Source organism: Planococcus citri, chromosome 3 (genome assembly GCF_950023065.1).
Source record: "Planococcus citri chromosome 3, ihPlaCitr1.1, whole genome shotgun sequence".
Classification (NCBI taxonomy): Eukaryota; Metazoa; Arthropoda; class Insecta; order Hemiptera; family Pseudococcidae; genus Planococcus; species Planococcus citri.
Genome location: NC_088679.1, coordinates 36861051 through 36886583, shown reverse-complemented (window position 1 = coordinate 36886583; position 25533 = coordinate 36861051). Strand labels below are relative to the sequence as shown.

The following is a 25533-nucleotide window of genomic DNA, read 5'->3' as shown; positions in this document are numbered from 1 at the left end:
TCGCGCCTAAATCCGGCAGTTATTTTATGTGCCTCGTGTGTGTAGTATTCACGTACCTCGGAGATTACTACTCGTTTTTGCTTTCTTACTTTTTAATTTTTTTCAAAGTGTGCATATTTATTTTTTGCTTAGCTCATTTTTTGCTTTTAAATACTGTGCATATTTCCGCGATTTTTTTTTCTTTCTTTCTGTGCTTTTTGTGAATTTTTCCTAAGATGCCAAGATTCTACCACTGTCTCTGTGTATTAGGTAAGCACAAAAAGTCTTGCCCAAACTATATAAATAATTTGCAGGATCGTGATTCTAATTCCATTTGTGAACAGAATACTAGCGATCCTACCACCCAAGAGGCTGATATTGTTACTAATTTAAGCCCATTTTCCTACACCTCATTTTTCAAAAAATGGGATAATTCTCCAGTTTCTCCACTCGATTCTGAGGTGGATGGAGAGGATTCAGAGGAGGTCGATTCTGACGATTCTGAATCCACTAATTTAGCTAAAACCACCCTCCCTCCTCCTTCTAAGCCTACTCCTGAATCGAATGCACAACGTGACCAACAATTACAACAAAAGAATTCATTGATCACTGATACTACTGATCTAGAATTCCCAGAATTGCCAGAAGACGTTGATACTAACGATCCACTTCTGGGATTATTCAAGGACACGTGGTCATCGCAGGTGCAGATGATTAAGAAAGTTAGGGCAGGCCAGGCTGTACATGATAAGTACATTCGTGAATTAGAGAAGGACAAGGAGGTGGTTGCTAAGGTATTGACTGCTAATACCAAAGCAGTTGAAAAAACCCACAACCAGTTCAAGAAATTTGAACAAAAATGCAGTTCCTGGGCTGACAATCTTGTCAAAACAGCCGAGGAACATGTCACCCTAGCCACTAATACAGCCTCAGAAGCCCGCGAACTCGCAGCGAATACTGCACGCGAATTTCGCAAAGATAGGGAAGATAGGAATGCCAAAATGGATCAACACGTGGCAGACTGCCAGGTGATGGCTTCGGGGCTTGCAAAAGTGAAAAAAGCCCAATTTGGTGGCTCTCACAATTGCAGCAACGCTATTAATGCGCCGAAGTCCAAAACCATGCCATTTGATTCAGCCTCCCTGAAAAGTGCAGGTATTTTTTATGATGAGTCTAGGAAATTTTTCCCCCACGAATTCGTTTCACAATTTGAAAAATACTTCGAGAACTCGAATGTTGTGGAAGCTCACAAAATATTCTTGTTCATCGGAGCAGTAAAAGCAAAAGATGCCGACACCTGGAGAAGCAAAGTAGAGAATGTGATTTCTTACGATATGCTTATCCAGAAATTTTTCGATTTTTATTGGGACAAAGCTCATCAGAATGCTGCACTTAGGGAATGCGAATTACGTTTCCGATCCCCCTCAGGTCCTAAAGAAATGGCCGACCAAATGATTCGTTGGGCTAAAACGCTCATGAAACAAAAATATGCCATTGAAGATTGCATTGTCGACCTTCTTGTCAGCAAATGTCCCTTAGAGTATAGAATTTACCTTAAGGAAGATGGCCAATCTGTGGAAAAACTCATCAGTAAATTGGAATTTTTTTCCAACGATGATGTTGACCTAGAAAACGAGGTACCTATTGTGTTCTCAGGTCCAGCTTACTCCAAGACCAGCTACCAACAATTTGGAACCCCAGTTTATAATAACGATGGTTCCAAGGAAGTTGAACTCTCTGATATGGCTACCCTCCAACGCCAATTTAGGAAAATGTTAGGTGGAAACGTCAACGAACACGATGTCTTAATCACCCTTACCCCTAAAAAGAAGTTTGGTCAGTCAGAAACTAAAAATTCCAACTCTGATGCTCAGAAATCTGGGAATACTGCAAAACCTGAGCATCCCAGAGAGAAATTCCATGTTAAAATCCCATCTCACCCCCCTCCTACCTCGAATCCCATTGCTCTAATTTTTAATAAACATGGGCTGGAGCCGATTCACGCTTCCGATTCTGAAAGCAGTTCATCAGAGGAATCTGAGGATGAAGAAACCCCCCCACAATAAACTCTGTCCTAAGTCCTAAAGTAATGACGATCCTGTCACACCCTAAGCTGAAAATCAACTTGAAATTCAGGTTGAAATTCACCTAGAGCCAGTTTGGGACCAAGAACCAAGTACTTCAACAGGGGTGAGTGTTGTTACTAACACCCCTACTGTACAATCTCCCCCCACTTCCGATGCTCAAACTCACGATACTGTGAATAACAGCATCTCCACTCCATCAATGTCAGCTGGGGCAAATGTCAATTTTGACACCCCCACAGACTCTATAGAACAACAAATGGAAACCACAGTCACCACTGCCTTGTAAATAGTTGAGAATGCATTGTCATTTTTAGCTATAATAAGCTTCCCCATGTTGTTCAATAAATACCTATTTTATAATAAATGGTCATTTTCAACAGATGAGTAATTTATTGACTTATAATAATCAATAGATTCCATTTTCAGCAATTTCCCATCCTTCAAACGAATGATTCGACATCAAATATGATTTTGAGTCCAAAATTGTTCAAAAATTCGTGATTTTGAGAAAATTTGAGCCAAGAATGCATAGTCATTTCTCAAATGTCTCAAAAACGCAAGTTTTGTGCCCAAAAAATACCAATTCAATGTTGAATGGTATTTTTTCCCATGAAAACGAGTAATTTGGTTTCAAATATGATTTTGAGTCCAAAATTGTTCAAAAATTCACAATTTTTGGGAAATTTGAATCAAAAATGCATGGTCATTTTTCAAATACCCAGAAAATGCAAGTTTCCAAGTCAAAAATACTTATTCAATGTTGAAGAGTATTTTTTCCCATGATTCGTAATTTTTGGGAAATCTGAGCCAAAAATAATGCATTGTCATTTTTCAGACCTCTCAAAAACACCAATTTTAACTCCAAAAAACATTTATTCAATCTTGAATAATGTTTTCCCCCATCAACGAATAATGCGTCATCAAATATGATTTTGTGTCCAAAATTGTTCAAAAATTCACAATTTTCAGAAAATTTGAGTCAAAAATGCATTTGTCATTTTTCAAAAATTCTGAAAATTCCAAATTTTACCCCAAGTTGAGAAACCCTGGTACTACGCAGTTGTAATTTTACAACTACGTAGTCCTTTGTGTTCCAGCGACTAGCTCGTCAGCATAGGCCGCATTATGCATTTTGCCGCCATCCTGGCACTGAGACATCTGTCTTGGCAGTTTGTTAGAAGGTGCGGGGTAGGGTGAGTGTGATAAGCACACGAGCCAACAAGCGATTCTGCTATGAGCTCTCCGATCATTTCTTTTGTGTTCCTGCTTGTATCAAATCCAATGTTGGATAATTTTTATTCCTTTTATTTGAAATTGTTTTACCTACACTGTTATTATACATGTGTTTCTTCTTACTTTTGATGCTATTTGTAAGAAAGCATAATCATTTTTTTTTCCTTTTGTGAAAAATGTTTATTATGCTGATTTCTTTTGAAGTTTTCCAGTTTTTGGAAATCTTAAGTTTTTTTTTTCAAGTGACGTGATTTTTTTTTTCTAACAATAGAATGTGTCGTTCGCGTATGTATAATCGTTGTCGTTTTTTAATTTCTAATGTGAGCTGACAGTTCCTGATACCTGAAGTTCCTGATACTTGGTGAGTACAATCGTTATTTTATGCTTTTAAAATATAAAATCAAAGTGTTAACGTAAACGTGTCAACGAGGCTCCCAACGCCAACTTGACAGACATATTATTTATCCCTAGTATTGCTTTTTTCACGCATTTCCGGTAATATTTTATTATTTTCCCAAGAATTCTGTCTGACTGACCCCCCCCCCATCACCTTCTCTGTTAGATTTCAGAAATGACTGAAATCCTCGATCATCTCTGTGAGGGGTGCAAGCTCTCTGTCACACACCTCAGCCCTACCAAGGTATCTGAAGCCAATAGTGCGAAAGACCCTTAATCCATTTCTCACCCCAGTTCAACCACTGAGCCGAAATGACACTATTTTTTTGCAACACAGTGGTTGAAATTTACGAGCACCCAAATTGAGAATAGGAATTCCACCAGAAAGTGCTCAATCTTGAGCAATTTTTGTACCAAAGGTTTTTCCAAATACTCGAATAACTACGAGTTAAAAATTTACTTGAAAATTTTCAAAAAGCCAAGTCTTAGAAAATTACTTCAAGTGAATTTTTCCCAAACCAGTGAAAATTTTGGAACCAAAATTTTCCACATTAAAATTCCAAACCAGGTGACAATGTTGTCAAATGGAGTAAGAGTATTTTCCACGATCTCAAACTATTAATTTTAATAGGTTGGGAGAAATCATTTCAAAATTTTGCAATTTGAAAAAAATGCAATTCGATACTGAATGCATTTTTTTCTTCCTTTTTTCTTTTTTTTTTTTTTTTTTTGGTTTTTTGGAAAATTTATCCAAGTAACCAAGATAACATGTGTCCCAAACCATGATAACTGAAATGTTTCAGTGTCATTTATCCACCATAAGGTAGGGCAAAGTTTCCTGGGGAAGTTTACACTCAAAAAACCTCATAAACTTGCGATTATGCAAATTTTGACAAATTTTTGACTTGTAATCTTTGCTCAAAAATCCCTACCAGTTGAAAAACACCCTCAGCAGGGGCAAGGACTTCCCCCTCCCCCCTGCCATTGATTCCAATAGAACTGAAATAGTCCATCTTGAAAAATAATTCCATTGTGAAATTTTTCGAGAAATTTTTTCAAGGAAGTTTGTGTCCACTCCAAGCAGGTAAGAATAGAATTTCGATACTGATTTTCAAAATTCAAACCAAGATAGGCCAAAATTCCCACCATCCTGAATTTTCACTACATGACGTTTTCCCAAAACTTTCAAAAATAGATTCGATACTGAATTTATTGATTTTTTTTTTTTTTGGGAGAGATTACCTTACAAAAACAAACGATATAACATATGCCCCGATATGTGGTACTCTAAGGGGACCAAAATGGCACATAGTTGCATTTTGGTTCCAAGTGAGGTAATTTCTCTGAAGAAAATAACCCTGTCCCAAACCATTCCCAAAAGAATTGATTCCATAGTGAATTTAATTCAACTCCCCAAGTCATATCCAAAAATTGAAATTTGAAATTTTTCGAATTCAATATACCCATTGTTTTCACAGAGATAGGATAAAACTCGCATCAGTCAGTTGTTGAGTGGGAAAATTGAAATTTTTCAATACCCAACCCAACAAGACAAATCAACAGACTGGTTGAATTTTGAAAAGATATGTATTTATTGTATCTCGAAAAATTCACCAAACTGCTGATTCTCATTTCAACAAGATGGAAAATGTACACACGGTGAATAATATCACGTAGACATTTCCATCCAAATTGAAACATGTTGAAATCTGAAAATAAACGATAACACTCCCGAGAAGTGAAAGCAGTGGCACTAAAACCACCAATACCACATTGCTTTCTCGTTTTGAAATTTACGAGTTATTATACTCAAATAATTTCCAAAACAAGCAACTTTTCACCTTACAGATAACCCCCACAAAATTCTTTTCTCAGAAAATTGATTCGTAATGAATTATACAAATTTTTGAGAGAGAATTTACCCTACCAAAGGCAGATGTAACGTATGCTCCAAAATACTTTACTTTCAGCCAAAATAGGTACAACTAGCACCTATTTCCAAATTTTGATCCAAGATAGGGTAGATTTTCTCAGCTGAAAAAATCAGACAGTAGTTTTCCAAAATTCCAAACAGTTTCATTTGAAAATAAATTCCATGGTGAATTTTTCTTTCAAATTAATTAGAGAGAATAATATAGTCATCAACAGGGGCAAGAATTTCCACCCCCTCCCCCCTTCGGCTATTAATCTTAATAGTTCAAGGATCCAGCATGGAATTGTTTTTCCAAAAATGAATTCTATGATGAATTTTCATTTATTCCCCTCTCCCCCTCAAGCTATTGATCCTAATAACTTGGAGGAAAATGTTAGTAAAATTCCCCAAAAATGAATTCAAAACAGATTTTTTTTTTTTTGAAAAACCACTCTACAAATGCACCTGATACAACGTATGCCCCGCATATGTGGTATCCAGGTGTCAAACTTGCACAATTAGTTGCTTTTTGGCCCAGAGTAGAGTGAATTTCCAATACTTCAACCATGTGAAGAGACCAAATTCTCAAAACATGACGAGTTGGAAATTAAAAATACCCTTCCCTAAAACTTCTTCAAAAATCCATTCTATGATGAATGCATTCTTCCCATTTTTTTTTTTTTTAATCATAAATTTACCTTACCAACTACAGATGTGCTGCATGTCCCAACACACATTCAATTCAGAGAATTGAAGATTGAAATTTTTCAACTTCAGTTTAATTACCTTCCGATGAAAGGGTAAATTTTCATCAAATTACCAGACCTTGAGATTGGAAGATTGAAATTTTTCAGCTCCAATTTCAACAAGCAAAATCAGTAAATAAGGTGAATCTTTTTTCCCCTAAAAGGCATTTATTTTTCCCAACCACTATCAACCAAGATTCACCAAGTTGCTGATTCGTGATTCAACAAGATAAGAAAATCTACATGATGGTTACTATCACGTCCATATGTATCTTCCCCCGCCTCTTTCATCGAATATTTACGAGTTATGATACTCAAGAATATCCCAAGAACACAACTTCACAACCTACAGTTGTTCAAATTTGAAATTTTGATGCTAAAATTCAAATTATAATCAATTGTTGAGAAGTATTTTCGATTCTGAAAATCAATTTCTACAAGTACCAAATGCTACAAACGAGAATGCTTTATAATAAGCTCTCTTTCTCACACACGTAATCATGCTATGTTTCTTTGTAAATTTATTAACATTTTTTTTTTTTTGTATTTTTTGTTATTGTTTTCAAGATTGATTCTAAACATTGTATTTATTATTTATTGATGTAACTTTCCACTGTTATTTATTTCTGTGCATTGTAACACATAGATTGCTCACTGTAAATTTTTCATTTTTTCTTTTTTTTTTTTTAAAAACAATTTTTCTTGTGTTATTGTATCACACCTGCATAGTCTGGATGTTCTTTTTGTGATCCAGTTGATAATCATATTTAACCTTTTAATCGTCAATACAGTGGAATATCAAATCAACAGCTGGTTTTTAACGATCAAAAAGCTACACGAACAAACGAATTAATGAAAATTGGAATTGAGTACTTGTTAGGATTTAAGTTGTGTTATCTTTTTAAGTTGTACCTTGTCTGTTCAAAATATCCATTGTGATAATTCTGAACCCAAATAACCATTTGTGTTATTGCTATTCCTTGCTTATGATAGCAGTTGCCATTTGTGCAAGCTTTTTCCCAACAATTAGCACTTTTAGCCTAGGCTCTCCAAAACTTTCCCTTTTTAACATCGTCTGTTTTTTCATATCATGGTATATGACAAACAGCTCCCCTTCCCCCCTTCCACGAACTATTATGTTCAGAGAAGGGAAGAACTCGCCTTCCACACTCCCTCCCTTGTTTTCGATCCATTTGTGATCAAAACGCGGTGTTACCTGCCGAAGTTTCTTCAACTCTCTTTTGATCCTGTCTTAGTGTCGTTTAGTATGCGTTCATGGTGACGTATTGTTATTGGTTGGTGCGTTGGTGATTTGGTGCCTTAGGGTGCCAGTTACTGGTGGCCAATTGGTGCAATACGGCGTTGTGAATAGCGCTTAACCTCACACCTCTAAATTTAACACACTTTTGTCTCTCTCGTAATTTTCTCATCGTAGAAAATACGGGGGGCAGAAGTATATACCCATAATATTACTCATAGTCAGGTTCTAGCTCATATGTGGTATATAATGTATCCGTAATTGTCTCCGATGAAGAAGCTCATCATCAAAGCTAATCTCGGAGGGGCATATGTTATATCCTCATATGCCTAACCTGCCTGTGTGTACTATTATGTATTACTCCCTATGGTAACACTGCGTTGTCCTACTCGGAGCTGCACCCTAGACACAGCTACGAGCGTGTGGAACGGCGTAGTTCTGTTTCTTTCGGCCGGAGAGATGGACTATCGTGTTAAAGAAGTGCTCTGTTGCACTGATATATAAATATTCATAGACCAACCATCGTTGTAATCTGTGAATCATGTTAATTATGGTGATAATCTTGTTTGAATTATGTTAATCTGTTCTTATTTTGTGTTAATCGTCCAATGGGACACTGTTTAATCGGATTAAATGCCTTTTGTGTATGCAAATGTGTCGATTTAATCCACAACTTGTGGTCTATTCTTATAACGCCGTCCTGCTGAGCTAGCCAGGTAAGTTATTCTCCTCGGAGTATTTCTTAGTTCTCCCCTTTGAAGTAGTGATTTAACCCATTACGGTAACAGGCATAAAGTAAGAATATTCTCACACTTTTGCTTTGGAAATGCTTTCGTGGGGTAAGCTTTGCAAAAGTTTGCGGTTACTTTACTCGCTTTATTCGCTTTTATTTGCCACCGCAACTAAACAATATAAAACATTTCCCTTTGAATTATTGGTTTGAACGTTCTCGTTCGATGAAATATAGTATGGCGAATTTCAGAGACGAATTGATTTCGAAATTCGTTCGTAATGTGATTAGAAGAAGATTAAACCGACGCGTATAAAGAGTTTTAATTTATTCACATACAAATGCTGTAGGTAGGTACGGTAAGGTAATAGGGATACCTTGCGGCCTGCGTGTGTGTGTGTGTGTGTGGATATCTTTATGGTCAATGCAAACGTGTGTGGTTTAATTCGAAATGAAAAACGAAAAGGTCTATGTGTTTAAAGTGGGTAAAGAAAAAGAGAAGCAATTACAATGTTATTAGTGAAATAGGTACCCCTTTTTTAAAAAAAAATTATTCCTACAGGTAGTTCGATGATAACACACAAAGAGGTATTCGACATCAATAAAGTTGATTGAAACACTTAGTAAATTATATCAACTCGGAATAGAATTAATATTGATAGGTACCTACTTGATAAAATACGAATTATACTTAATTTTTGTAATGTTGTAAAAAATTAAAATAAAGCAAACAATTACCTTGCGTTTTACTAAAATGGCATAAACTCAAAGTAACCACAAGAAAACATAATAGGTTCATTTTTCACCGAATATTTTGCCGAATTAAACAAACAAACGGTTGTGCAATATGATTCGTACTGTATAATATTTTTTCACATCGCTGCCCGACGTCATAATTATCGTGTTTGATTATTCGTGTGTCCGTGTATGTAGTTATTACGAACGTCATAAATTGTCATAGGGTGATAAACAAGGTTAATCTGTGATCATACAATGCGATGGACAATCAAATTAAATCGAAATATTATGTTATAGGTAAAAATGAAAACACTATCCCATTGTTTTCGGCCAACCACTCAGGTCAATTCGTTATTGAATTTTGTTTCTAAAAGTATCGTTGATTTTTTGCTGATAATAATATTGTACCTATTGTAGGTAAAGGTATGTCTACTTCTATGTAGACTTGTGAAAAATGTGGGAATTCGTACTCGTACACACTTTAGGGACATATTGTAGTGTTTGTTTGATATCCAATGTGTACACGAGTTTCATGGTGTATAACTACAATCGAGTGGAAAAACAGAGAGGATTTTCGATTACCATGGTCAAGAGCACTAACGGTGTTATTTTCTTAAAGCGATTTCCACCGGTTTATTACGGTAAAAGATTTAAAAGGACCCTATTTTTTTTCTTTTAATTGGTGCCTTGAATCTGATATCGCTTGCGTTGACATCGTAAACCTCTGCAGTGAAGATTGATTTCGGCGATTTTATTAAAAATAAGCCCGACAGGTAGGTATTCCAAGTTGAAGCAGCGCCGGATTTAATAAGTAATAAAAAAATTCATTGCTTGGTTTGCCGAGCGAACATTAATTTCGCTCGATGCTTCTCGTAGCTACGTATATAAGTGGTACAGAAGCCACTACCCTCTAGCCCCCTTTATTTTTAATGCGAAATTACATCGCGTTGTGTTTAAAAAGCTGTAAAGATTTTTATTATAGAAATGCTATCCATCGAGAAATATCTGCTGGAATGTGATGTACTTACATAAGTCGCTCGGGTTTGCTCTTAAAACCATCATTGCTGCGTGCAAAATTTTCTAATTACGAAATCCCATTTCGTACTGATGTGTTTTCTGTCTCACTCTTCATCGTTTCGTGATTATAAATTAACTTCGACGATGTGTACGATATGGTCACCAGAGTGGAGTTGTATCCTTAGTTCATTTGACTCGTTGGTGCCAGTGGAAATAAGCTTAGACATGTGTCTGGTGGTAAGATCGTATAAGAAATTGAAACAAATTATCGCCTTTATTCGTTTTTAATTTCTATGTTCGAGTTTTGTCAAAACTTTCTCAATTGACCTCGCTGGGTTTAAAAATATGTATTTATTTATGTTGACTTACATGTAAAGAAATGGACAATCCGAATGTACTGCCTTTGACGGTTGCCCCAATACAGCTGATACAAAAAGGCCCTATTTTAGAAATTTGCTTCAAATATGGAGTATGTTTGGGCACACAATTCGTTGGCAAGTGCTTTTGTCAAGTTTTTGACACATTTTTGGGTTCAAAAAACTTTCGACTACTCTTTTTATAAAATTACTATGGAATGTTTTTCACCCTCTCCTACACATTTCAACATATTTGAATTTAGGTCCTAGGACATCCGTAACTCCAAGTTCTGATCATTCGCCTACTATTTTTTGCTCGGGTTCGGATACTCGAATGTGAGTTTTACATACAACTGATTTTTTTGTTAAAAACTCAATTTCTCGAAAATGAGTCAACTTGTCAAGAAAAAACTTTGAGTTTTTTTTGGAGTGGGAGGGGCGGATGTGGGTGATGACTGAAATTTTTCCGACTTGTATGAGAGAAAAATCAGGTCTACAGGGTAGTGAAAGCAGTGAAAGGGGAGTGATTTTGAAAATCGGTACCTAGTAAGAGTAGTGAAAAAGAAGTGATTTTCAGCAATTTTTCTTGTAAGGCAGTGAAAAATGAAAAAAGTGGAAAATCCAATTTTCCACGCATGAAAAATATTTTGCGAAAAAGGGATCATTTATCGACTTTGTTAGAACTCGATTGCACATTTTTGAGAGATTTTGTCCTCGCTTCGTTCGAGCTATTTGCTCTTCTTTTTCCGAATGAAAAAGTTATTGGTCAAACTCAAGAAATTTTCAAAGTTTGAATCAGAAAAGTAAACTCCTCCCTGGAGGATAAGAAAAAAACTTTTTTTTTACTTCTCAAAACATGAATTTTTGAAAGCTTTTGGCCTCGCTTTACTTGGCCTGGTTTGCTTTTCTTTTTCAAGTTCAAATTTTTTTTCAAATCATCATTCAAATTTTGAAATTTTGAAGCAAAAATAATAAACTTCTTCGTTCATTACACAAGAAAACGTCGTTTTTATACCTCTCGAAACACTAATCTTCGAGAGCTTTTACCCTCAATTCGCTCGAGCTCGTTTGCTTTTTTTCAAATTTCAAATTTTTCAAAATGAAAATCATCATTTGAATTTTAATATTTTGAAGCAAAATACTCGTACCTATGTGGGTAGGTAGGTAGCTAAGTATGTACTAGATTTTATCCTAATTTTTAAAAGATGATCCCAGATTTTGACTCGACCTCACATATGAAAGTTCGGCTTTGGCAAAAAATGTCGGTCTTTTATAATGCTTAGAAAATGATTTTGAATTTCCTTTCAACGCTCTCTTCAGAACTGTGCCAACATACCTACAATGATCGAGCTCATTTTGGCTCTTTGCAGTTCGGTTTGAGGTTCATGTTTTTTGAAGCCCCTCTCCCGTCCCTCCCATTTTTGGAATTATAATAATGTACTGTGTTGCTGCCATGTAGTCATCGTTGAGAATGATTCATCTGACTCTAAAGTGAGGTATGAGAGACGCGGGCATGAAAACAATTAGTGTTTTAAATTTTTATCAGCTTCATTTCCCTTCCTTCCGGAATTCAACCATTGGTTATGATGACTTATTTGAGAACATACTTCTGAAAAATTCAACTTGTGAGGAGCATAATATGCTTATACTTAATCAGAAATGACCTAAGTGATTTGTTCAATTTAGCAAAGAGCTGCGAATACTTCATTACTGAACTGAAAAATATGCAAGAACCGAACCATCCAAGTTAGTAATCGTGATAAAATGCTCCGAATAGGTATTCTAGATCGGTTTAGTACGTGTTATTCTCATACATACGAACCATGATTTTTGGAAATGGTTCCCCACAAGGCGTCCACATCGTTAGTTTGCGACGTAGAATTTTTCACAGCACTTTGAAAAACATTTATGTACTATGCTTGGTCAACATTCATTTAGCCATCACACTAGCTAATTGTGATGAACACGTTCTGCTTGAACCGATCCTAAGAATGATATAATGATTCATCGATTTCTGCAACGTGCTTTTCATATTTACCACCATACAAATAAAATATTAAAAACCTATAAAAAAAATATGCGTTGATAATTCGAATACCAAGTAGATGTAGGTAAGTGCTGTGCTATTTCCAACATTTAGCTACATTTATACAGTCTAAGCGTCTCCTCATCAGCTAATCACGTTCACCTACAAACACGGAAAGGGAACATTGATATCAGTCAGTCGTTCAACTCAAAAAAATTCGCTCGTAATTTGCCCAAGTTATACTCGTACACTTGAGCTGATTAGACACGTTTGGAGAACTGGAGAAGGAAAAATTATGTCGAAATAATCCACAAATACGAAAGAACGAGACAAGAGTACTGTAAACTTACTTTATGGGTGCTTTTCTGATGAAAAAAAAAAAAAAAACCATTCGATCCGGTTGCATTTTCCCAATTGTTGGCAAAAATGTGTCAGATGTTGAAAATTTCGATCATTCAATTCTTGAAATAGGTACATATTTGACCTTGACTTCGAGCTTCGAGTACAACTTTTGATTTGTTCGACTTATGGATGGAAAAATTGATTAAAATTCGAGAATCTATTCATTCAATTACTAAAATTATTCTATTTTTTTTTTTTTTGATGGTAAACAGATCTAAATAAAAAAAACAAACAAGTTATTGGACCAAGCTAGAGATTCCTTTGTAGCCCTATAACTCCCATTGCCCTCTCAGACCATCTTTAAATGTTTTCTCAATAATTATTTTTATTTCTCGGATGTTAAAAAAAAAAAAAAAAAAAAAAAATAGAATGATAAGTAGGTAAATGAATTTTTAATCTCATCACAGTGATGTTTTTAATGCAAAAAAATCATACAAACTGACCAGATAGCAAATTTTAGATTTTTTGATTTTCAAAAATCTGCTTTTTCCAAGTTGAAAAAAAGACTTCAATCACCACCATTGAAGCGTCAAAAAATTATATCGAGCATCCAAAAACAGTATTAGTCTTTTTCAAAAAATTTTCAAAATCTGAAAAATCAACTTAAGCAGTTTAAAATTTGTTATATGTACTTAATTTTGTGGGTGACATGCTTTTTTTGATGATCCAATCCTTCATGTTAAAAACTCAATGGCGACAAAACTCATAGACGTAAAATTCTCTTCTTTTTGGGCTTGGGTGGATTTGATACGCACCAACTCAGGAATGTCACCATGTGATGACGACTTCTTTAATTCGCGTCCCTTAGGGGGTAGTTGGTGATTTTTCAGCGGACTGGGATCATTTTCTACTTAACTTGCACAGAGCTCTCGCTTCGATTTTCTATTTCCTATGTTTATTTTGATAAGTTTTCCGAATTATTTCCTAAGTCTTTATTCTGATAAGTTTCCCGAGTTTTTATTCGGATAAGTATGCCGTGTTCCTTTTGTCCTAGGTTTATTCTGATAAGTACACCAAGACCAAGTTTAGTCTGATAACTTCTTTAAAAATCTATTTTTCTCAAATAGTCAAAAAACCTTCAATTTCGTTACCTTAATGCCAAATCCGATTATGTCCATACAAAAAAAGTACAATTTTACGCATCACTGATAAGGTTCGGATATGCTCAGAAGGGTTTGTTGAGTTCTGATTGAACGTGTCGGTTAGCTTCGTGCATCTTCTGAGGTGCACTTTTACTGCACTCAGATGCAAAATTTTCAATTCAGGGCATCCCAGAGTCTTATCAGTAACGCAAAACAACGATTTTTTTTTGATGGACATACACGGATTTGGCATTAAGGTAACGATTTCATCACTTAAATGTTGATTAAGTATTGGATTCGCGATGCGTTTTGAACCAATAAAAACGTGTGCTACGAAGTTATTTGTGAGTTCTTTTCTTTTATTTATTTCATCAATTACTTAAAATTTATGCGCCGTCCTTGAAATAAGTGCAAATTACTAATTAAAGTGCCGTCAATGATCAATAATGCTATTTTTGATCAATTTTCACCAAATATTTGCTGAATTTACGTCACCAGTTGGAAATTCCAAAATTTCATCATCTATTCTATTTCATCTTTAAATTGCTGAACCAAATATGTATAAGTCATCTTACCATCTATTACGATCAAAAGTGTTACTTTAGACTTTCTACATTCACTCAATTATCGATTATTCATGTTGTCGTAATTTCATCCGCATTCTCGATTTTCATCAATATTTCTACAGTTTTGCCACAATTATTCTCGATACTCTACCGATATCAATTTCATCATTCCAGAACCCAGTGCATAATAAGATATCCAGAACAGCGAAGTTTGCGTGGATTAGTTCATATTTCTACACATTCCAAGAAATCAAAATCAAAAACTAAAAATTACTTACTTACTTTTTATGGTAATTTTTCGATTTATTTTCAAATTTCTCAATGATTCTACCTCCACAAAGGAAAAAATTCGATCTTGGGACGAGGGTAAACATACTATGGAAGGTGATCATTTCTTTTTTTTTTTTGAAAGGTAGTGATTTTCAGTCAACAAATTCCTGTAGACACCCCGAAAATATCAATCTTGCAGAATAAAACAACAAGTTTTTAAAATGAAATCTCTCATTAACTTATAGGTTCATTAAAGAATTGTTTTTTTCATTTTTGAATTTATGGAAATTTTAAACTCTGATTTCTTTTCAGTTTAGAGAAAATAATTACGTAGCTCGAGTGAAGCAAGGGCAAAAGCTTACAAAAATTTGGATTTCAAGAGGTAAAAAACGATGTTTTAAAAATTTGTTAATTTCTTTTTATCCAAATTTATGGAATTTGAATGACTAGTTTTTAAAAATTTTATTTTTGAAAATGAAAAACAACAGACACAAGTGAAGCGAGGGCAAAAGCTTTTGAAAATTTGTATTTTAAAAGATAAAAAAATGATGTTTTTTTTATGATGAGTCAATTTTTTGACTCTACAATTTTAGAATTAGAATATTAGGTAGATAATGAAAACATTTCAATGTTGAAATTAAAGAAATGTAAACAGGCCCGAGCGAATCGAGGCCAAAAGCTTGCGAAAACTCTTGTTTAGGGAGAGTGAAAATAATGTATTGTTGGTTCAAATGTAGGATCTCAGGGCTCCTTGGTGTCTCGGGGTCCCTTGGCGATCGCCAATCAACATCATAGGCCAGTCCATCCTGTCTGAAAGATGAATAAAGTTCGCCTAATGACCTGATTTTTTTTTAAACAGGCTAAATATGTTAAGTGAAACATTTTCCGATATACTTATCAAGTTTATAAACCCTATAAAAATAAGATCGAAGAGAACAGAACAGATTTACCGAAAAAGAAAGCTTAAAATTAATTCATCCGGAAAACGCATCCATGATTTAAAATCTTTTCCTTTTATGGGAAAACTTACTTCGTTTTTTTGTTTTTTTTCCTGTTCATTTTGCCTATCTATGGGCCAATTTTATTCGCAGGTTTGAAAAAATTAAATGAGGCAAAATAATAAACAAGAAAATCAGGCACCTAATGAGTGTTGTGAAAAAAGGAAAAAAATCGTATTTCGTTATTTGCTCGAGACTTATAAATCTTCTTTTCATATCTTTCGGAGTTTCAGTTTCGCTGTGTCGTTTTAAACCAATTAAAACCATACTCGAAGGGTCGTGCAGTGACGCGAAAAATACAACGTCTCCACGTGACATCGGCAACCCTAGCGATTTCGCTTATTCCGCGTAATTTTTTTTCTTTCCTTCAAATAGGAAGAAACGCTTCACCTGCCAAATTTCATTAGCAGATTATATACCTACGTATGTCCTTATAGTCTGTGCTAGGTTGTCTTCGTTACATTTATAAAAAAAAAAAAAAAAAGGAAAAAAACTATCGCAAAAGTTCAATTAAAGTCAAGTTGAAATTAAAGACCGAAAAAAGCTCGAGAAAAATAAAGGAAAAAATCCTATACAATTACAAGAAATTTAAAACTTCTTCAAGTTTTTCTTGCTTTTTCCATAATGGCTGTGTGAGAATTGTTTTTCTCAAGCACGCAACAAAAAAATTCGCCGGTTCTTGTTGATGGTGTAGCGGTTGCGTTAAATAAACTCGAAAGCTTACTGCATCCACATCGAGCTAATGGAGTTGCAACCAGAATAAACCTTGGAAAAGGAAAACAGCGGTTATTTTTCTTTTTCATTGGTTCCAGCATCGTCATCATCATCGTCGTCGTCGTCTTCGTCGGGTTATTTTTTAAAAACAATTTCATAGCGAGAGGAAAAAAAATTATATAAACGAACGAGGTTAGAGCTATATAGAGATGGTGTTCGCGGAATACTCATCTTTTGCAATTATTAAATTAATAACGTTCGGGCAAAGGGTGGAAAAAAAATTATACGAAAAAATTAATTCGGCCATTGTAATAAACGAGGTGTTTTTTCTGGTGCACAATGAATTCGCCGTGTGCCCGCTAACAATGTTGAAAGGAAAGCAAAATTAAATCTTTAGCAGGTCTCTAGGCATATATTAAAACGAAAACGTGCCAAGAAAAGGTTACATTTTTCATCGTCAAAACCAGAATTAGTTCGCATTAAGCAAATTCTACAATGGTACTAGAAATTAAACGTCACATTTACGAAATTCACCGTGTGAAACATCTCCGGCGAAATTTTTCATAATGCATGCCGATGTGTTAAAATGATAAATTCGTCGACTACGAAAAACCATACGTAACCTTATCTATGGGTTCTGGGTTATAACTCGATATGCACGTAAACAAAAAAAATCCCCAAGTGAAAAAAATTTCGCTATTTTTTTCCTTTACAGTGAAAATATTATTTTAATGAAAAAATAATAAACCATCCAGTTCCATGGAATAATTTTGTCGAATGAAAATACCCAGAGAAAGAGAGAGAGAGAGCTAGAGAGAGATTTTCTACATTTCAACAACATCTCGTCTCATCGTTTGTCGTTTGACGTAATTGTAAGAAAAAATCGTACCCTGTAATTATTCCACGTTGAAGTTACCTCTACCTAGATAATACCTACTTTCAACGTTGAACCACCGAAAGAAATTATTCGCCGAAAATTGCCCGCAGCGTTGTAATTTAATTTATCATTTATTAATGTTTTCTGCGTTACATGTTTTTGTTATAAAATGACAAAGAAAAAAAAAACACCAACAACGAGCAAAGCAAAACAAAACAAAACCCTCCAATGTTCCATTTACCTACCTCGACTAGTTTTTTCTTCGTAAAAACTACAATTTTTTATTCGATTTGAAAGAAACAAATTTGTGCGATAACTTAGTTACTTATCTGTATAGTGATGATGATTTTTTTTCTTTTCTTGGTTTTGCGAAAATTGTTCTAAAATGCAGTTTGATGTTTTATCGTTTTAGATTATTACAGACTGATTTCTTGGAAAATGTTCCAGTCGTCGTGAGCGCACGGTTTCCTTAAAAATAGAAAAGCTGGATATCATGAGTGATCAAGAACGTATACGAATCGTCCTACTGGGCGATTCGGCTGTAGGGAAGAGCTCAATTATTAAGAGATTTCTATTTAATACATATAACGATAAATATAGAACCACCATCGAAGATTTATTTAGCAAAGAATTCGATCTCGGAGTAACCACAATTAAGGTAATTTGAACGTGTTTTTGTTTAGGGCTTGGAACCGTAACCTGTAACCATAACCATATCCACTTGAACCAAATCGTTTTTTCCGTTAACCACAACTAACCATAACCAAAACCAAATGAAGTTTTTCTGTAACATGTTACTTTATACTCAGCTACTGGTTACCAAGCCCTATTTTTTTCTTTTATTATTGTATAAGCTTATAGAATTGTATGAAAAACGGGTCCAACAATCCGCCATGGAAGCTAATTTAATATATTGGTATAAAAGAATTCGCGAGCTAGACGAGGAAACCATTGAAAAAAATTAAATATCGAAAAAGGAACTTAAAAAATTTAATATCGAGAAGGCGGCTACATGTTACGTATCATAATTGGGTAACTTTTTGTTCGAGTTTTTTTTTTTTTTTTTTTTGGTTCTAATTTAGGCTCCATTCTTTTGAAAATTAAGAAGAGATCGATCAAGTTATACATTAGTAGTTAGGGTAAGTATAATCTTTAAAAATAGGTAGGTATTTTTTCGAACTAATAATAATTCTTTTGAAAAATATCCCGAAATTGAGGGAGAGAAAAAAATATATTTTTTTATAATTCGCATCGTTAATATAGGTACATGTTTAGGTACTTCATCGGTTTATTTTTTACATGAGATTTTAAAATTGAGTAGGTGGTTAAACCCTCAGGCACCCAGTAAACAGTTTTTGAATTTAACAATTTTGATGTTGAAAATGATGCTGCAATTGTTGTAAGGCTACTGTGTTTTCATCTTTTTTAATTTTGGTTATGTATACGGCCAATTCAAAAAAATAATGTCAATTAAGGCTAAAATTTGAGGTACCCACCTAAGTAACAATCAGAGTGGGTTATTTTTAGATTTTTCCTCCCAGAAGCTAAATAGGTACGTTGAGAGTCAAGAAAAATAAAGCAATGAATTTCAAACCTCTCCTTCCTCCTCAGACCACCAGCACTCAAACAAAACACCTTCTTTAAAAATTACGTAATTTTCAAAAAAAAATTCCCAAAAAAATTCTGAAAGTATCAACTAACGTCTACTTCTTTCGTTTTCACATTTTTTCAAGGTCACGTTAGAACATCATTCTCATCTTTCAAATTTCTGATAAAATTGTGAAAATTTTACAAGCCTGTTCGTATTTTAATTCGAACCAAAAATGACGCATGATAGTCCTCCAATTTTTCCAATTTTTAAAGTAAAGCTTTTCTTTGATCATTTGGTTGAATAACCATGAAGCATAACCTCGTAATTTTCACAAATTGATAATTTCTTGCAAAACTGCAAAAATTGAAAACTCGCATCTCTATATTTTTTTAAAATATTGGCCAAAATTGGGAGCCTCTGTACTTTCTGCGCATGTTAAGAACCCATTTTAAAGAAAGTTTTTTCGCTAGAAAATAAAAATGATCTTTATTAGAATCGGGTATTTTTCTAGATCAGAACAAAAAGGCAATGGTAAAAAAAACTCGCATCTTATGGTCTTGTTAAATCAATTTTTTTTTAGAAAACACAAATAATTTTTTCCAGCTGAAAATGCTTTAAAATCTGAACAAAAACCTTAATATGAATGATAAAGAGGCAAAATCGTTCTAGATGATCGTATTGGTTGAAAATATTGCATTTAGTATTGAAACAGTTTTCGTAATTTTTTTCAATAATTTTTCAAGGACGTCAAAGTTTAAAATGTTTTCAAGGGAATTCCCCATTCTCAATGGTGTACGTATTTACCTATACGAATTGTGCAGCAGGCACCTGAAGAGTGACACATTTCAGGAGATGACTATTTTTAAAGTTCAAACTGAAAAAAATGAGAATATTTTACTCTTGCAAGAATGCTCTTGGTGACAGTCAAGTTGCATTTTTAGTTAATTATCTCAACTATGTAGTTTAGGTATAATTTTTCAAAATCCGTTTCTATGTGTTTAAAGCCATACCTACACATTTTTTGACCCCTCCCCCTCCCCCCTCATCACACATAAAAAATTGATTACTGAAGAAAAACAAGAATTTGATCGATTTTTCAAAATCTGATTCTGTCTGTTTAGATCTGTACACATTTTTTGACCACCCCCTCTCCTCTAAAAAGTTGATAATTTAGTTTTCAAAAAAAAAGTTTATTAAAGAAGTTTCTTCTAAGAAAGTTTTTCAAAAAAAATTTTCTCAAATTATAAGTTTCCATTCTTGAAAGTTGAAGTCAAGAACAAATTTTCTTTCGCAACAAACAATTTTTAGAGAGAAGTTTTTTCTCTTGTGGAGAAGTTTTTTTGGGAAAATTTCACACAAAAGACTTTTTTTTTAAAAACAAAGTTTGATAGTTTTTGTTCCACAAAGTTTCCGTTTTCCCTTCAAAAATGAAGTTTTCATTTTTTTTTCTTTAAAAATTCAAGTTGTATTTTTTTTTACTTAAATAAAAATGTTTGTTTTTTTTTTTAAAAATAATGTTTGCGTACTCTCTTCAAAAACAAAATAATGTTTCTGTTCAAAAATAAAATGATTTTTCTTTTAAAAATGAAGTTTGAAAAGTTTTTTGAAAATTGCGGGCCCGAGGCGATTTGTTCAACTTGCCATTTCCTGTCGTTGTCACTGTCTCCGGAATAAGACCACTAGACCATAAAAGAAATGTTTCAAGGTTACTTTTTTTTGGGTGCTTGATCATTTTCTTCATGTCATTTTTTAGAGATTTCGCGTATTTGAAAAATAAGAAAGCAACGGTGAACTTTCTCTGCATTCATAGATATTTTTTTTTGAACTTGAAAAAAGTCATCAATGGTATCGATATTTTTTGAGACAGTTCTGGAGGTGAATTCTGAATTGAAAAAGAAAAAGGAAAAAATGAATAGCAATAAGACAGGAATTTCAATCTGTCTAAAAAAGTAAAATTGCGAAATTCACTTCTGCCCACTATGAAATCTCTGCATGCTGCTCAATTTCTTGCTTTTTATTAAATTTTATAGGTAACACCCACTTTTTGCAATTTCTGAATCATATAAGATTTTAAATTTTTTCTCGTATCAAACTCTTATGCCTAGCTGGAAAATCCTTCCCAATGTTGAATTATTTCTTTTCATTGTTTTCTCATCACCTACGAGAAAATATGGCAGCACACGAGGAACATTTTCCTTTATAAATCACGACTCTGTTACTTTTCTCTTCTCACATTCTTTCCTTTTTTTCTTTATGTATTTTTTCCATAGTCGTTCTTCTTTTTCATTCGACCTTCGATAAGAAATTTACGGCTTTCCATTAATTGCATCTAAGCTTATTAAAAGTATACTGACGGGGGTTTCCCATCATGAATCATACGCCACGTCATGCATTATTATAACTTTCTCTCTCGTTTTTTTCCTTTTTTTTTCTTCCTCTAGTCTGCGGATTCTTTTGGTGGATAAGTAATTTACCGCTGTTCATTAAAAACAGAATGTTCTTTTGATGGTATCGCATACATTTTGTTTTGTTTTGCCTTCTTTTTTTTTGGCTTTCACTTCAAGAAAACACTTAAAACAATTGCGCGAATGTCATTTAAAAAATTAACCCGTTATTTTAAGCGTTAAATGGGCATGCCAGAAAAAAAATTCTATTCGGGGAGGAAAATCCGTTTAGCCCGAGTCGTTGTCATGTGTATTATTCACTGCGAACGCGTTTTTTTTTTTCAAACAAACGATAGAAGGAGAAAAGAGGAGAAGAGACGAACGAGCTAAAAAAAAAACCGCGCGCTTGAAAATAGGCTCAATGGCTCAGATGAAAGAAAAACGCTTTTTCGTCGGTAATTTCCTTAATAAATTTCTATTCACACTCGTTTCCCGTGCCATTATCGCGTTCCACACGTAATATGTTTGGAACAATAGTTGCAGCAGGAAATTCGGCTATGGGGATGTTTTTTTGTAGCGACTTCTTTACCACGTAGGTATTCGAATCATGTTACAAAATGGGTGAAAAAAATTGTCATTTTCCGATGGCAACGTGCGATGGTTGGCGAGCTTCTGTCCTCTCCTCTGCACCGCCATCGCCAGTTCATGCGGTATTTCGGAATCGTTGTATCATTCGAATATGGTGAGAGGAAACCCAAGTGAGATGAAATATTCGAAGGAAAAATCTGGCTCGGTGGTCGTATATAAATCTCTTTTGATGACGTGACGCGACGCGACGAGGGGGTGGCTTTGATGAAGCAAAAATACGAGATTTGGTTGGTTTACTGACGGTGCGGTGGTGGATTTTAGGCCTATATACTTTTGAAAAGCACTAAAGCGTGTAAGAGAGAAGCAACGAATTTTAAATGAATCGAAATTGCGCTCACGGTTTACCAAAATTAACCAAGGGGAAGTAGATTAAATAGACTTTGCTAACCTGTATAAATCAACCTTGACAAACAACTACCATATAATAGAATATCCTATAACGACACGGTCTAAATAACATTTTACAGGTTGACATATTCGACACATGCGGTGATTTCCAGTTTCCGGCTATGCGACGTTTGAGTATAGCCACTGCTCACGCTTTTCTCTTGGTGTATTCTACGCTGTCGTTAGAATCATTTAACACGTTGAAGCGCTGTTTCGAAGAGATTCGGCAACAGAGGTCCGATTATCAGAATATACCAATTGTGGTCGCCGGAAATAAAGTGGATTTAGCCGCCGAACAACGCCAAGTTCATATAGAAGACGTGTCCGAATGGCTTTATTGTGATTTGCCAAAACTAAGGTACATAGATGTGTTATTATGTAATAAATCATCCTTTCACGCTTTAAATACTACTACTTGGACCGCAATCCGTTGGCCCAAAACAAAGCTTTCGCCTTTTACCGGTGTACCTCTACTTCGCCCACCACCCAAACCTACCGGTATGTGTAGGTATAACTGACACAAGCTGCAAAATGAACGAAATTTGTTAATTGTGCACATGCTAATGTGCTGATGTGGAAAATGCAGAGGTTTATTTTTTATTTCGTCTGTTGTGTGAACTGAATGGGTATGGTCGAATGGTGTGTATGTTTTGGTATGTGCGTAAAGGAAATGTGCTCGTTTATCATGTAAAATCATAAAAATGGGTGTGTTTGGAAAAGCAGGAGGAGGAGAACGAGAAGGGAATCGTTGCAGAAAGTTTGCGATTTGAACGTGCGTTTGTTTTGTTTTCTGATCGAGGGAGGAATTCCAACTGGTAGAATAAATTTGGAAAGGGACAGAGAAAAAAATCCAATGAGTTTTCAAAACGTACTTACTAGGCAAAATGTCAGTTGCTGAACTTCATTTTCAGAATTTTGACAAAAATTTGATTTTTAATTTGGCTAATGAAAAATACCTCACAATCAGTTGGATCAAATTGAAGTATATTATGTAGATAGCTTTCGAAGGAATTCAGGAAGTCTTGTGCAGTTCTGCCTTTTTAGAGGCTCTTCCAAATTTTTTGAATTTTTCAGTTTTCAAAAAATTCCATAAAAAGGGTCTAATGAAATTTTAAGCTCGAAAAGCTCGAATTATTCATTCTCACAATTCATTGGGTCAATTCAAACTCAAAAATTCAAACTTTCTTTTCTATCGGTTCAAATCCATGCCTGTACCTACCATTCTCCAGAGTAGGTACTTATACGTATAATTGTTGAATGAAATGAAAAATCTTCAGCAGATAAAATTTTACTAATGCCTTCTTTCTGACTTTTCTAATCGATTTTTGTCAGTTTTTAGCCGTTGTGGAGTTCTCAGTAGAATTCTATTCTCTCAAAAATTTCTACGTACGAAAATATTGAACCGAATAAGTAGGTAACATGCAAAGAATTTTGGAAAATTGTGATGATCTATTCGACCAATGAGGTCACATAGACAATAAACTCAATTTTTGAGCTTCTGGATTTCGCGTGGGAGCTCCTTTTTGAGAGTTTTTCAAAAACTGAGAAATTCAAAAAATCCGATAAAGGCTTTAGAATTGCTTAAAATGATATGAATAGCCCGAAAAGGAGTGAGAGCGAAATTTTAGGTTTTTACAAAAAACAATGTGCGACAAATATTTCTTTTCATTTTTCTCCAAAAATAATTGAGAAGATTGAAGATACTTGGTGAATTTTGCTTTTTACCTCTATTAGATCAAATTTTTTTTGAAATGCTGGTCAAATTCAAAAAAATGAAATCCAGCATCCGAAATGTCTCGTAGTGTTGTATTTTTCAATATCTATACTCCTTCAATTTTTCTTGCATTTTGAACCAATATTTTTCTGTCAGTTGAAATATTTCCTTATTCATACTTCCCTCACAGCTAAAATTCGTATAAATAATTTATAATAAATGCAAGTCAGCTAATTTCAGTATATTCACGTGAAGGAGGTCAAAAATTCTGATTATCGCATCTCTCGACCTGTAAGTGGCAATTAATTAGGTAATACTACTCGTATTTACTCAACTCCGATTTGAAAGAAAATTACATTTTTGCAAAAATATTTTGAAAACTCCAGTCAGAAAAAACAAAAGTTTTAGCTGCTTTAATTTGATTTTTTTGAAATTTTTACCAGAGCGTTCGTGCAGAGTCGGCCCTTGGTTCGTGTCTTTTCTTTGGCAAAACTCTTCTCAATTTTTCTGGAAAAGAAACCTCAATAATTCAATCAGTTTTCCTTGCATCAATCTCTATTGAATGAAACAAGGGGGAGGGGCTGTTGAAATAACGTTTATTACGGATCCATTTTAGCTCTCGAATGCTCTGATTTATTTGAAAGTTGAAGCCTTCATTGGAATTTCGTCTTGATTTTTCTTCATCATTTTCTTCGAAGCCTATTAAAACACGTGGTGTTATACTTGATTAGGACACAGCTAAAAAATTGAGTTTTTCCAAAATTGTAAGCGATTATATTGGCCAAAACTGGTGAAAATTTTGTTAAAACTGGACAGAACCTGGTGGAAAATCATTGGATCTGATCAGGTCTGAACAAATCTAATCCGTTATTCGAGGAATGTAGAAATCTGATCTGATCTAATCAATCGGGTCTCACCTGATCTATTCAGATCTGGTCAGATGTAATCAAAACTTCCCTGTTGGATTTTATCAGATTTGAGCAGATCTAAGTAATCCGATCAAAATTTTGGTTTGACCTGATCTGAATGTTATCACATTCGTTACATCTGGTCAGATTTCGTTAGCTCAAAATTAGATCTATGGAATGTCCGAATTTGATCTATTCTGATCACATCCAATCATTTTCCCCTGGAAAGTTGGCTAGAATTGGAGGAATTTACTGAAAAAGCTTGAAAAACTCAAAAAATGTACTTGGTTTAAAATTATCGTAAGCTGACCAAAGCCAGTCAAAGTTCAGAAGTTGATCACATGAGACAAAATTTTCGAAAGTTCTGGTTAAAGTTGAAGATCGACAGTAAAAGTTTTTAAAAGTTGACTGATGAAGTAATTTTAAAGTTTCGAAGGTTGTCAAAAGTTTACCAAAATAATTTGTAGGAAGTGCTGATGAAAGTTGATGAAAGGTAGTGAAAGGTCGTGAAAGC

The 25533-nt window shown here is 34.4% G+C and overlaps 2 protein-coding genes across 5 annotated transcripts in view; one reads left to right on the top strand and one right to left on the bottom strand.

Annotated features, from left to right (window-relative positions):
* LOC135838680 (lipase member H-like) overlaps positions 1 to 9233 on the bottom strand; it is a 35830-nt gene extending 26597 nt beyond the window's left edge. Inside the window, exon 1 of the mRNA XM_065354413.1 lies at positions 9080 to 9233. Within this exon, the coding sequence (XP_065210485.1) occupies positions 9080 to 9140 (61 nt within the window). The 5' untranslated portion in view covers positions 9141 to 9233. The remainder of the gene's footprint in view (positions 1 to 9079) is intronic.
* The window catches only part of LOC135838348 (GTP-binding protein Di-Ras1), a 176910-nt gene that overhangs the window by 137511 nt on the left and 13866 nt on the right, over positions 1 to 25533 (top strand). For all 4 annotated transcript variants that reach the window (XM_065353934.1, XM_065353935.1, XM_065353932.1 and 1 more), the window contains 2 exons: positions 17800 to 18045; positions 22478 to 22755. In XM_065353934.1, the coding sequence (XP_065210006.1) occupies positions 17881 to 18045; positions 22478 to 22755 (443 nt within the window). In that variant the 5' untranslated portion in view covers positions 17800 to 17880. The remainder of the gene's footprint in view (positions 1 to 17799; positions 18046 to 22477; positions 22756 to 25533) is intronic.